The sequence below is a fragment of the Barbus barbus genome (assembly GCF_936440315.1).
Source record: "Barbus barbus genome assembly, chromosome: 23".
NCBI classification, from domain to species: domain Eukaryota; kingdom Metazoa; phylum Chordata; class Actinopteri; order Cypriniformes; family Cyprinidae; genus Barbus; species Barbus barbus.
The window spans coordinates 4,423,450-4,436,182 of NC_136751.1; the positions used below are offsets into that span (position 1 = coordinate 4,423,450).

General features: G+C 35.0%; 1 protein-coding gene across 2 annotated transcripts; it reads left to right on the forward strand.

Moving 5' to 3' along the window:
- Positions 1 to 311: 311 nt before the first annotated feature.
- Positions 312 to 9,994, forward strand: LOC306842683 (peroxisomal membrane protein PEX16). Of its 2 annotated transcripts, none has more exons than XM_079373686.1 (11): positions 312 to 559; positions 1,316 to 1,351; positions 1,456 to 1,532; positions 4,549 to 4,682; positions 5,045 to 5,145; positions 6,279 to 6,362; positions 6,449 to 6,598; positions 7,691 to 7,763; positions 7,863 to 7,982; positions 8,977 to 9,041; positions 9,151 to 9,994. In XM_079373686.1, the coding sequence occupies exons 1-11, from the start codon at positions 433 to 435 to the stop codon at positions 9,207 to 9,209; spliced, it is 1,026 nt and encodes a 341-aa protein (XP_079229812.1). In that variant the 5' UTR covers positions 312 to 432; the 3' UTR covers positions 9,210 to 9,994. The 2 variants fall into 2 exon arrangements, with proteins under 2 accessions (XP_079229812.1, XP_079229813.1); XM_079373687.1 differs by having other exon boundaries at positions 6,291 to 6,362.
- Positions 9,995 to 12,733: the final 2,739 nt, after the last annotated feature.

Here is a 12,733-nt window from a genome sequence, read left to right on the forward strand (position 1 = left end):
AAGGCTTCAGCTCAAGAAGTGTCTCCTTTGCCATCAAGTGTGCAAAAATGTCAAGGAATTTTACATTTTTTCCTGCTGGACCAGAGTGAATCTTTACACTGTTCAGGTGATTGGCATTGATTTAAAATCACAAATTTTGGAGTGTGCTCCTGCCATCTTAGTATCTGCTGTTGAAAATCTTAACAGACACCTTTCTCAGGGTATATAGACACACTTAGGCACACTAACGTCTGTTCATCTTCAATAAACCGCTTTGTATAGATGTATTACATACAGACGCAAACGAAAATAGAATTTAAATAGGTTACTGCGACTTTAAATGGTGCCGTACAGGAAGTGGCGTCAGGGGAAGACGTCTGCATATGCGGAAGTGTCACTCTCCGTGTGTTTTCTGCGATGTGACTGGGAATTTATTCATTTCATTCATCTGTAATGTCGGTGCTCTATATGGATAGATTAAGTCGTGTTTATGAGCGTTATCAGGAGTATGTGAGGTCGAACCCTGCAGCCGCGTCTCATGTGGAGAGCACAGTCCGCGCGCTGAGTTACCTGATCGCAGGTGAGAGAGTCTGCAGGTCAAAGTAAACATAACCACTCGCGATTAAACAATAAGACCGAAGTTACATGTGTGTTTATTTAGTATGCACATTTATCTTGTTGTCTTCTGGATCTGGTTACATTAAAATGTGTCAAATGTATTTTGCATGCGTTATTTTTGCTGTACAAATATTTCATGTAGCCTAATAAACAGGAGATAATAAATTGTTGCAGTAGATTAAGATTAAGATAGCATGCCGCTGTCACTGTTTGACTTGTTATGCCAACCCGTTTATTGTACAATGAGTTAGTTATTAATCAAGACACGCCTGCTCAGTTTTATTATTAGCTACTAGGTTCACATTTTACAATAAAAGTCATAAAAAAACTATGAAATAACAGGAAGCTTTACACTAACTAATCAGTGAATTCACCACGTTCTTTCTGCTAAGTAGGGGCCAAGACATATATATATATATATATATATATATATATATATATATATATATATATATATACAGCCCCCCAAAAATAAAATAAAAAAGGTCTGCACTCTAAAAATTATGTACTGAATATAGACTTTTTTGGCACTGACTAAAATGTAAAGCAAATCTATTTAAATCTTTTATATTTAAGCTCTTCAAAGTAACCACTCTTTAGATTATACCTCTAGGCGCACACAGTTTAGGGGTTAAATTTGCCTCTCTTGCACTAGCAGGAACTTTGAAGAAGCTTTCATCATTTTGATTATATCAATTTATGACTTCTCTCATTACAGGTCGCTTCTCAGACTCTCATGAAATCTCAGAGTTGGGTAGGGATTCACTGCTTTACATCATCATCTTTTGTGTTAATGTTGATCTAAGAGCATGTCTCTATGAATTCTCCTGTGAATGTGTTTCTCTCTTTGATTTGCAGTCTACTCGGCGTCTAACCTTCTAGTGCTGCTGAACGATGGTATCTTGAGGAAGAATCTCTCTCGGACATTGCCTGTGGTAATGCATGTCCCTTAAAGGGGTTATAAATGATGTTTTTTTCATCTTATAATGTTAGTAAACGTTTTTTTGTTTCATTTTCCACCTCCTCACTAGCATTTTGATCTTCACACATGGAATGATCCAATCACTCAAAAAATAAACTTTGTTAAAAGTAAACTTCAACCACTCTTTGCTGCCAGAAAACGTCCTTTTAGTGTAGTTTTAAATGCTCTTCTTTTCTGGCAGTTCTACCAGGTTTGGAGTTCTGTTACATTATGTTTTCACGGTACAGCAGGCTCTCTTATCTATTAAAAGATCCAGGAAACTTTGATTTCCCGTAAAATGACCCGTTCTTTTTCTTTTTATTCCCTACTTTATCATCACACTTGCATAAGGACTGATATGTGCATGTGCAGTTGGCATGGCAACCACCATAAAATTATCTACGAATGAGAGTTTTCTATTGTGAAACATTAGAGACGGCGCAGTCCGTTTCTGCTTCAAGAGAGAAGATTCAAAGTTGTGTGTTCAAAGGCACAGCCAGCTGCTTTCTTCGCCTGCACATTGTCAAAAAGTGCATTTTGCCCCAACTCCGTCATTGTTCTGCAATAGACTTGTTGTTATCCACCTTTTTGCACAGCTGATGACAGCCTGGTATTGCTCAAAACAACTTTGAAATGGGCAGTGTGTGAAAAAATACGTCTGACCCCTTCAGACAAACACATTCATTTTTGAGAGCAAGCAGAGTTTACAAAGTTTCTTCATTGTTTTTTCCCTTTATGTTTGTACTTGAGAGACATATTTATCTTTGTGGGTTGCATTGTCAGGAATAAACATTTTAAAGACCGCTGCTTTCAGAGCGGCTTAGCCATGGGGACAGGAATAATGAGTTTGCATTTACAGCTATGGGCATTTGAGCCATGACCTTAATGGACCTCCTCAGAGGCTGTTTGACTTTATATTGAGTTTGTGATAGTTCAACTAGTCTCCAGCCAACAGCATAAAGTCTAGTCCTCATTACATCTTATTCTAGCCAATAACCTCCATTTAGACTGAAATAGACCATCTGACTGACAAAGCTTCCAGTCTCAGTCTATACAGGGATCGCAAAATTTCTAAATCCCTGGTAGCCCTTCGGGCAGGTACTCTTCAGATTTTGGTAGCCCGAAAATTAATTTAACTAGCCCAAATAAAATAAAGACCATAAATGTCAATCAAAAACATTTTCAATACACAAATATCAAGGAAAGGGCTTTATTTGACTATTTACAAGGTATCTGCAGAATTCTTAAAAATCTATTTAAGGTCATTTGAAAAATTATTTCTTATACCATTTAATGTATTTAAAACTGTCTAAGGCCTTAAAAACTCTTCAGTTTAGTTGTATCAAATTTAAGGACCCGTGGGAGCAATGTTCCCTCTCTTTTTTTTCTTGCTGAGCAAAACTTTTCTCTATTGGACGGACATTTCTGGCACCTGAGCAAAAGCATTCTTTACACCAGACCTGTACAGCACGCACACAAATAAAGTGTGTAACTTTTAACTTTAATGAGCTATTTATATTTGATTTGACCCTTGATGGAACTAAATGATGTACATTTCAGGTTAAAGAGAAAACAGTACACTGCAGTTCAAAAGTTTGGATCAATAAAGTTTTTTAAAGAAGTTTTTATGCTCATCAAGGCTGTATCTATTTGATAAAAAATACTGAATATTATTTCACAAAATAATATTGTGAAATATTATTGCAATTTAAAATAAATGTTTTCTATTTTAATATACTTTAAAATGTAATTAATTCCTGTGAAGCAAAGTGTCACATGATCCTTCAGAAATCATTCTAATACGCTGATTTTTAATCAATGTTGGAAACAGTTGTACTGCTTTTTTTATTTTTTATTTTTTTTTACTGTATTTTGTGGGACCTGTGATTATTTTTTTTTAATAAAAAGTTCAAAAGAACAGTGTTTAGTCATAATAGAGATTTTGTGTTACAATATAAACTATTCAAAAGATACTTTAAAAAGTAAAAAAAAAAAGTTAAACTTTATTCAGCAAGGATGTGTTAAATGGATAAAATTGATAGTCAAGACTTCTATTGTTAGAAAATATTTCTATTTTGAATAAATGCTGTTCTTTTAAACTTTTTATTAATCAAAGACTCAAAGAAAAAAGTAACACAGGTTCCAAAACAATATAACTATATAATAATATCACTGTTTTTCTGTATTTTTGAAATGAATACAGCCTTGATGAGCAAGAGACTCAAAGTCAAAGACTCAAAAACAAGGTCAATTATTTATCAGGTTTATAATAGAGCCCTAACATAATATATTATCAAAACAAACTATTAGAACTGATAGAATAGAATAGAAACTGAAGCAAAACTTAAGCGGAGATCTGTAAATTAAATATAAAAAAAAGTGAACATATGAATTCTTCTATAGCTGTCTAAACATGGTTATGAAGTACAGTTTGTACAATACTCTAATGTGTGACTGAACATGTTTCAGAGTTTTATTACTCATCCTCCGCTATTTCCAGCTCTTAATCAAGCCACTCTTCTTTAATACATGAGGACGTTTTATTTCATGTCACTGCGTTTGTGTTGTCTCTGAGCGCACCGCAACCATTGAAGTATTCAGTTTAGGGATGTCCCGATCAGGGTCATTGAATATTAAGTAGCTGCCTATATCAAGTCCTGATCCTATACTTGTATTTTCCTAGTGCTTGTTGCACACATTAAGTACAGAATGTGTGGTCACAATTATGAATGTGGGACTACTGATATAAACTTGTATTTTACGTAAAATAATCAGAAAAATAGCAACATAAAGGGGAAAAAATTAAAGCATGAAGCTTGCGGTGTCACTGTCAGTCAAGTCCAAAGCAAGACGCAACCCATCTCGACGTCTTCGATCGGCACTCTTAGATCAGCAAGATGCAGCGCTGTATAATTTCAGTTTAAAATGAGACTGAGATTATAGTACCTCTTTCTTATTGAATTATCTTGTGCTTCTGTGTGTTTGTGTAGTCTCTCTCTCAACAGAAGCTGTTAACCTGGTTGTCTGTACTGGAGTATGTGGAGGTGTTCACTGAGATGGGGGCCGCTAAGCTGTGGGGAGAAGCTGGACGCTGGCTAGTTATTGTTCTTATTCAGATTGCCAAGTAAGGACCCTGTTTCAATATACCGGGTAGTTCACCAAGAGGACATTAACATTATTTACACATCCTCATGTTGTTTCAAACCTGTAAGGGCTGTGCAAATAATCGAATGTACAGTGAAAGTGAATGAGGCCATGCAGTCTAAAAGAAGAACGCAAAAAGCTCCATTACAGTCACATAATAATCGTCCATATGGTTCATGCAGTTTTCTGAAGCCATATGGCAGCTTTGTGTGAAAAACATTTTTTTCTGAAAATGATGATTATACAATTGTCATGTTCAGTTGAACTAATCGTTAATCTGATAATCATTGCTGTATTCTGGTATCTGGCCTCCCATTTCTCCATTCTCTCCTGTGTTTTTAGAGCGATCCTGCGTTGTCTCCAGCTTTTCTGGTACAAATCAGGCATCCAGACATCACCACCTGTAATTCCTCTGGACAGGGATTCCCAGCTCTGTAGTCAAGGTGAGAGATCGTAGATGAGAACCACAAGGGTGTTAATATTTGAAATGATGTTTGCAAAATTAACTTGAAAACAAACAATGGAATGTTGACTTAAAGTCTTGTCTGAAAAATATTTTTTATTTGCAAGAACGAATACAAATATTTGGACAGAGACAGTACATTTAATATTATTCGCTTCCCAACCAACCTAGAACAGACTGCCTTAGAAGAAATTAATCCGCTGTAGTTATTAAAAATTATTTGAGTTAATACTAAAGTAATACTACTAATCTAATTAAGAATGTAATAAATAAATAACAGATGTAAATAGTAAACTTCGAAGGGGGCCACAGGATGACTTAAAAATCTCAATTAAAGTGCTAAAAACACATATTTTGTAACTGTTGTTATTAATAACACACAGAATCAGAATCACAAAATGAATCTTGGTTAATTATTTTAATATACCAAAACTTCCAGTTTCTGTTAAAAAAAAAAAAAGGTTTGAGTCATTGAAAACAAGCAGAATGGTCATAATTTCAGCAGAAGTATCAAAGGAAATGTCTGGGGACCACTGCTTTAGGTCGTTGTAGTCATTTTTATTCATGATATTTCTGGCAACGTAAAATGAAACCACATTGTGAATTTCCAGTTAACGAGACCTGCAGGAATAAAGCACTATGTTTTGTTTCCTTAAGAATGCAAGAAGTGTATACCTTCAATGTAATGTAAGTCTCTTTGAGTAGTCTGCCAAATGCATAAAGGTAATTATACTAAGACAGAGGTTTCAAACTTAGAAGTCAAAGTTAATTTATTGCTTTTTACACTGCATGACAGGAAATGAAACAAACCGAAGCGTCTCTGGAAAGCGATATGCAGGACATTTAGCACAGTCACAACAAACAATTAACGCACAGCAATAAGTACAAAAACACTCCCGCTGATGACAATAAATAAACAGTGTGTGAGACAATACGTACAGTGTATGGCCTGTGCAGATAAGCTGTGATTGTGCAGAGCCCGTGGAGTTTCAGAGACATGCCCTTGAGCTTAACACCGGGAGACTCAAAAGGAACTGTCTGTTCCTGCAGTCAATGTGCTATGTCAAAAAGTGATTTCCTGTGCATCGCTCATACTGTGATCTCTCTAAACAGAGAACAATGCAGAAGAAGAAGATGATGAGGACACTTCTTTCGTGGGCCAGCGTTCAGGAAGAGTGGTGAGACCACTGGGAAGCGGTAAGACCTGACAATACAACCCAGTGTATCAAAAAGTTCTGTGTCAATGGAAAGCTGTATTGTGTACTTTTTTTATTTTTCCATAGCACCATCATTGCAGTCTCGTCTTTGGGGTCTCCCTTGGAAAAACAAAAAAAGCAGGGATCGAGAAGAGGAGCTCCACTCAAGCCCCACACCTCTGGGTCTGCAGGAGACCATCGCAGAGTCCCTGTACATCGCAAGACCGCTTCTGCATTGTATCCTTTCTGCTAATTTTTTTTTTTTATGACGATTTTCAAAATAATATCAGTGTAATATGTCAGGATAGCCGAAATTGTTTATTTATTCCCAAGGGTGTAGGACGAATCTGAAAAAGGCTACTACTTACGTGTTCAGTCCACCGCTCATGTTTGGTTTTGAGTTATTTTATGTGACTGACTTCACTTTTTTTCTTCACAACATGGGCAAACCAACTCTTAAAATAAAATGAAATACAATGATTATTTCTTTAAAAAAAAATGTTCCAATGCAGTGGTTCTCAACCATGTCTTCCAAGGCCCTCTATTGTCCAAAACAATATTTGAAGGTCGACGCTTGTAGTTTCTGTAAATACATTTCAGGATTGCAGATGTTTTAAGAGCTGAATGATTTTCAAGGCTCCCATTCTTTTAACAAGTGAATTTACATGGCTTCTTCAATCATGATTTTCTGGAAAAGGATTAAGGAGAAGGATTTTTAATTTCTACCTAATGAAATATTTAAAGTTTTGTAATTATACCAAAATGTATGTTCATTATAAAATCCCCTTGAAGTTTTAAGATTTCATTCATTTATTTGACCTTTCCAGGTCTATAAATCACAAAAATTGGGTTTCCTCATATATCCAGGTTTTTACGAGACGAGTTGTTAAGGGGGTGAATTAATGTAAGAAATATTTAGATTTATAGTTTTAGCTTATTTTGATGTTTACTTTATATTTTTAATTAAGTCATATTAAGGCTTCCACAGAATTTGCATGAAGTCTATATGAAAATAAATCTGTAATCACTGTAATACATTTTTATCACTTCACAGTTTTTCTGATCTTATCTTAACGAGAGACATATTTTTTTCTTTTTTTTATGCGTGAATCCAACATAATTTTTTGCTGTTAATGCTTTAAAAGTAATTTCATTGCGAATTATATTGTGTGATGATGATGATGATGTTAGTGATACCCAGCCCAAGCTGGGGTTGTTTTTATTCTGGAAAAAATAGATAAATAATTTGGAATATTTTAATTTTTTTTGCCCTCTGTGGTGATGAAGTTACTTGAACATTTTGACGTCTTATCCTTAACATTTGTTAAGTGGCCAGTCTTGGGATTTGTGGAAAACGTTCTTGGAAACCTTGGATCATCTCTGGTCTCTTGGAGATAACCAGGTACAGAGTGCTTTGCATCTCTCTCTCTCTCTTCGCTGTCTTCCTCAGTCCGTCTCTGAAGATTTAAAGAAGTTCAGACTGATGTTGTTTTCTGTCCAGTTTCAGTTTGTTGAGAGACATCAAGACGCTGAACCGCAGAGAGAGGGCTGAGATGAGGAGACGGGCCTTCCTTCTCCTCTACTACCTGCTCCGCTCCCCCTTCTACGACCGATACTCGGAGTCAGTGTCTCCTTTATTGCATCCATTTCATTAGTGTAGTGTTCTCATGTGATGCACTTCTCGTAGTGTTTTGTTCAAATCCTTGAGTTTAAAATAGTTCACCCAAAAGTGAAAATTTGCTAAAAATGTACTTACTGTCAGGCCATCTGAGATGTAGATGAGTTTGTTTCTTCATCCAAAGAGATTAAGCGTTAAATCATTTTCTCAGCAAAGAATCCTCTGCAGTGAATGGGTGCCATCAGGATGAGAGTCCAAATAGCTGATAAATGCATCACAATAATCCATCAGTTAATGAACTGAAAAGCTTCATGGCAGTAAGAACTTTAAACCATTGTTTCTGGGCAAAATGCAAGTCCATAATATTGTTTTCTCCAGTGAATAAATGATCTAATCTGAATCAGGAGAGAAATACACACAGATCAAGCAGTTTACACAAATGAAAACCGTTCGAAACAAATATGTTGATGAATTTTGTTGTGAGAGGACAACATGTAATGGACTTTTTCATTGGAGGAAGCAGTATTATGGACTCGTGCATGGCCAGAACACCTTGATGGATTTATTACAAACACACAGCTTTTCACTTCACAAGGTGTTATTTAGTGGACTGGATTCATGTGGATTATTGTGATGTTTTTATCAGCTGCTTGGACTCTCATTCTGACGGCACCCATTCACTGCAGAGGATCCATTGGTGAGCAAGTGATGCAATGGTAAAGTTCTCCAAATATGTTCCTACAAAGAAACAATCTGCACCTGCCAGACAATAAAATTAGTAAAATAAAATCTGATTTAGGTTGAGCAACCAATCAGAACACCCTACCAACCGTTTATCCGCTTGGCAGTATCACAGCTGGCATCGCACAGCTATATTTTCTCCAGAAAATATAAAAAATGAGTTTGACAAATTATCTATTTAGATTTCACAGTGCGCAATTTTACTGCGTAACGGTCCTTTTTGTTCCCATATTTAATGTCTCTTTTACACTCACAGGACAAAGATCCTCTTACTTCTTCGCTTCTTGGCAGATTATGTTCCCGGAGTCGGTTTGGTTGCGCGTAAGTGCCGTATCCATCTCGCCCTACGGATGTTCAATGCTGTCACACTAAAAGCTTTAAAAAAGCTCAGAGATATGTGCTGACTGGATTTCTTTTTCTGTCCTTTCAGGTCCACTGATGGAGTACTTGCCCATTTGGCAGAAGATCTACTTTTATAACTGGGGCTGACGTTAAAGTGAATTTTTCACAGGTCAGCGCCGCCAAAATGTTAGCAGAATGAGAGGAAGCCATTTAGAGGATGCGACAGCAACACTCAAATCACGCCTGTGCCAGAACATTACCATTTATTGAGGAGTTTAGCAGTCAGGGAGTTACAGGTAAACTGCTTACGTATGAGAATATATATCTGGATAATGATTCTCCGAATGCTGTTTTTGTTTATCTTTTAGCTTTCACAAATTTATGTATCTGAGCCTTTTTCTGACACATTTTTTGCACTTATAAACATCGAATGACTTTTTAGCCAAACTTCAAAACTCTCCTATCCCATAATCTGTCCCTCAACACGAATGCCTTCCTTTTAATTTAGATGTTTATTTCCAAGCAGGACAGTTTTATTGAACGCAATAATTGACTGGCTGAAATGAAGTCAATTAGACAGATGTTTGGTTTTTTGTTTGTTCTCTTTTGTGCCATAGATGAGATGAAGCTGAATGTGATGCTTTTAATTGTAACTGCGATGGAATGATCCATCAAATACATATAAAGGTCCCCCGTCGTTTCACAGGACTCCAATGAGAGTTTTTGTATGTAAACCAGCATTGAGTGGGTTTTTTCACTGTGTGAAATAAACTCATTCGAGTCTTTGTTTTAAAACCCATCGTTATTTTGATTGAAAGACCTGAAGCAAAAATGAAAAGCATGACTCTTTTGAAATGCTGAAAGTGTGAAATTGGATAATTGCTTTTGTATATACCTCTATGCATTTAATAAATCTTTAAATAATAAGAGTCCTCATGCCTCAAGTGTTTTCCATCGGAGAGCGGAATTTATAATGCTGCTAATAGCTTCTCGTACACATATGGGCCATAACTCAAGGTCTGATCTCACAATGTTTTCATTCGGCTTTTCAAATCAATGTTTGAATTAAACATAAATGTGATGTATGTCCTCCAGATTCACAGAGTCCTAGCATCCCTCTTGCTGTGCTGTATTGTATACGCTCATGAAAAAAGCCCTGCACTACAGTATCATCAATGCTGAAGATGATAAACTGTTCCTAAAGGAAGGCGTAAAAAATGTCCTCATGGAGCTCCGAGTTAGGAACAGCCAAGCTATCTGTTATACATCCCTGTGGGGTTAAACGATATCTCTCTTGACTTGTGCCCCTAGATATTCACATTGCAATCCATCTATCACTTTTGCTCTTTTCATTTCATGCCGAGTTCACATATTGTGGGAACCTCATTGGTTTTTGCACATAACAGTCATGTAATCTGTCTAACCACAATATAATGCAATTAGTTTAATAAATTAAAAAGTCTTTTCACCACAAGCAAATTACCTTCCGTCTTGGGAAGGGATCGATATCTAAATCAATTCAAAAACAATTAAGCCTTTATAGAGTTCGTTAATCACTCCTAGCACTGATTTCCTGATAAAATGCATTTGCTTTTGTGCTTTAAATTATTTTATTGACAAATGAATACATGTAAAGTAACACATAGGCTTTGTCAAGTATAGATTATACTTATACATTGCTGAATGAGCCAAAAATATCTCAGAAATCTGTAATCGATTCCAAACGTTCAAATAAGGCGTTTGCACCATTCCTGTTACATGTTTAGGGGCTGAACATTATATAAGTTAAAGTTATTGAAGGCAAAAAGATTCACAATGAATATCTATCTATCTAGAAAATGAAATATAAAAATAATTTTCATTGAATTTAATTTCCAATTCCCATTTCACAAATGCTTTCTCTTTTTAATACAAGAAATGAAATGGAAATATTTTTAAATCTCTTAAAATTAGCCTATTTGTCGCATTGTTTATACTCGGTGGTGGTTGTGACATTGAGATGATTGGTAAAGCTGGAGTTATGGGCGGGGCCAGAGACATTAAACGTGTTACTCTCTGTTACAGTATGCGCGTGCACGAGCTCTAATGTCACGGTAAGTGCATTGCATGCTTTTTTACTTTTCATATTCATTATATTCCTGGTTTGAAACGAGTTGGTTTGGTAAATAAAGATAGAAATGTCCTTGCGTCGTCGTTGCGCAATTTCAAGTAACTTAATGTTAGCTTTCTATCGACGTTAGCAGGGCAAAATATTTTTTAGTGTAGATTTGTTATTTTTGTTATAATTTTTTACAGTTTAGTACACATATAGGCTATATCTGCTGTGCTAAAACGAGTTCTCCGAGTCTAAATCAGTTGTTGAAATCAGTACAAGTTTTTAAGTTGTTTCTTCTATAGCCTCATTTAGAGGAATCTGATTATTTATGCACGACATATTATGATACACTGTATATATGTTCACAATACTGTTGTTATGTATATACTGCACACTAATACTACTGATTGAGTATAGTGCATTAAAACACATCATTGCATTGAGTTAGGATAGCCTACATTATGGACTCTCTACAGGTGCAATCCTGAATAAGTTTACTGTCATCATATACAATAATTTACATCTTCTGTATTTTGTACAGGAATGTACTTTTGTACATTATAAGACTGTTACAGTTATTACATTGTATATGTATTGCACAGTATATGAATTGCAATGTGTATTATAAAGCATTATGAAGCCAAGCTTCATGGAAAATGTTTACATGTTTTTCCTCCCATCTGATAGTATAAGATCACAGTCTAGCCATGAAGAAAATGCAGTTACATTTTATTTGAAGGTGTCTTTGTAACTACAAAAATAAGTTCTGAGCATTATTAATTAAAAACTTCTAATTACTGTAGGGTTGGTTTCTTATAATTATGAAATGTACTGTTATTAATATAGTAAATATATCCTACCTGTCAAAAGTTAAAGATTTTTCAGTAATAATAATTAGCCTTATTATGTTTTTGAAATAAATCTATTATTCACAACAAGGATGTATTTATTTGATTAGAAAAAGAGGAATTAGTCCAGTCTTGAATGTCACACAAGTCTTTATAAATCAATCCAAAATATTTAAGTAGAAATTAAAAAAAGTTATTTTAAATTGCAATATTTCAAAATATTTTTTATTATTTTAGTTTTGATCAAATAAATTCAGCCTTGAGCAAAAGACTTCTTTCAAAATCTGAAAAGCTAGCAACTAGATGAAATAAAATAATTTTGTCATATTTTGTTTTAGTTTAACGATAATAACCTTGAATTTTTTTTTCTATTTTATGTTTTATTAAAAATTATATTATCAGGATTACAATTTAAATGAAATGGGACCACCTGTACAAAGGAGTTCACATAATCAATGTCTCAAATTTACTTATTTTATTAGTGATCTTGATTCATAATAGTTTTATTTTTCACATCTTTCATTTTTTTCTAAATCCTTTATGCGGATTTCCATTTAATAAAAAAAAATCTCAATGTGGTTTCAGACATTTGGACCTCTCTATATATGGTAAATAGAAAGCTGACCCAAAAAATATGGCAGTCTCAGAAATGCAATTTGTTCTTTCTAGATGAACAGAGTATTGACTTGCGCTTGTGTTTTCTCTCTCTCTCACACAGAAGATAGAAA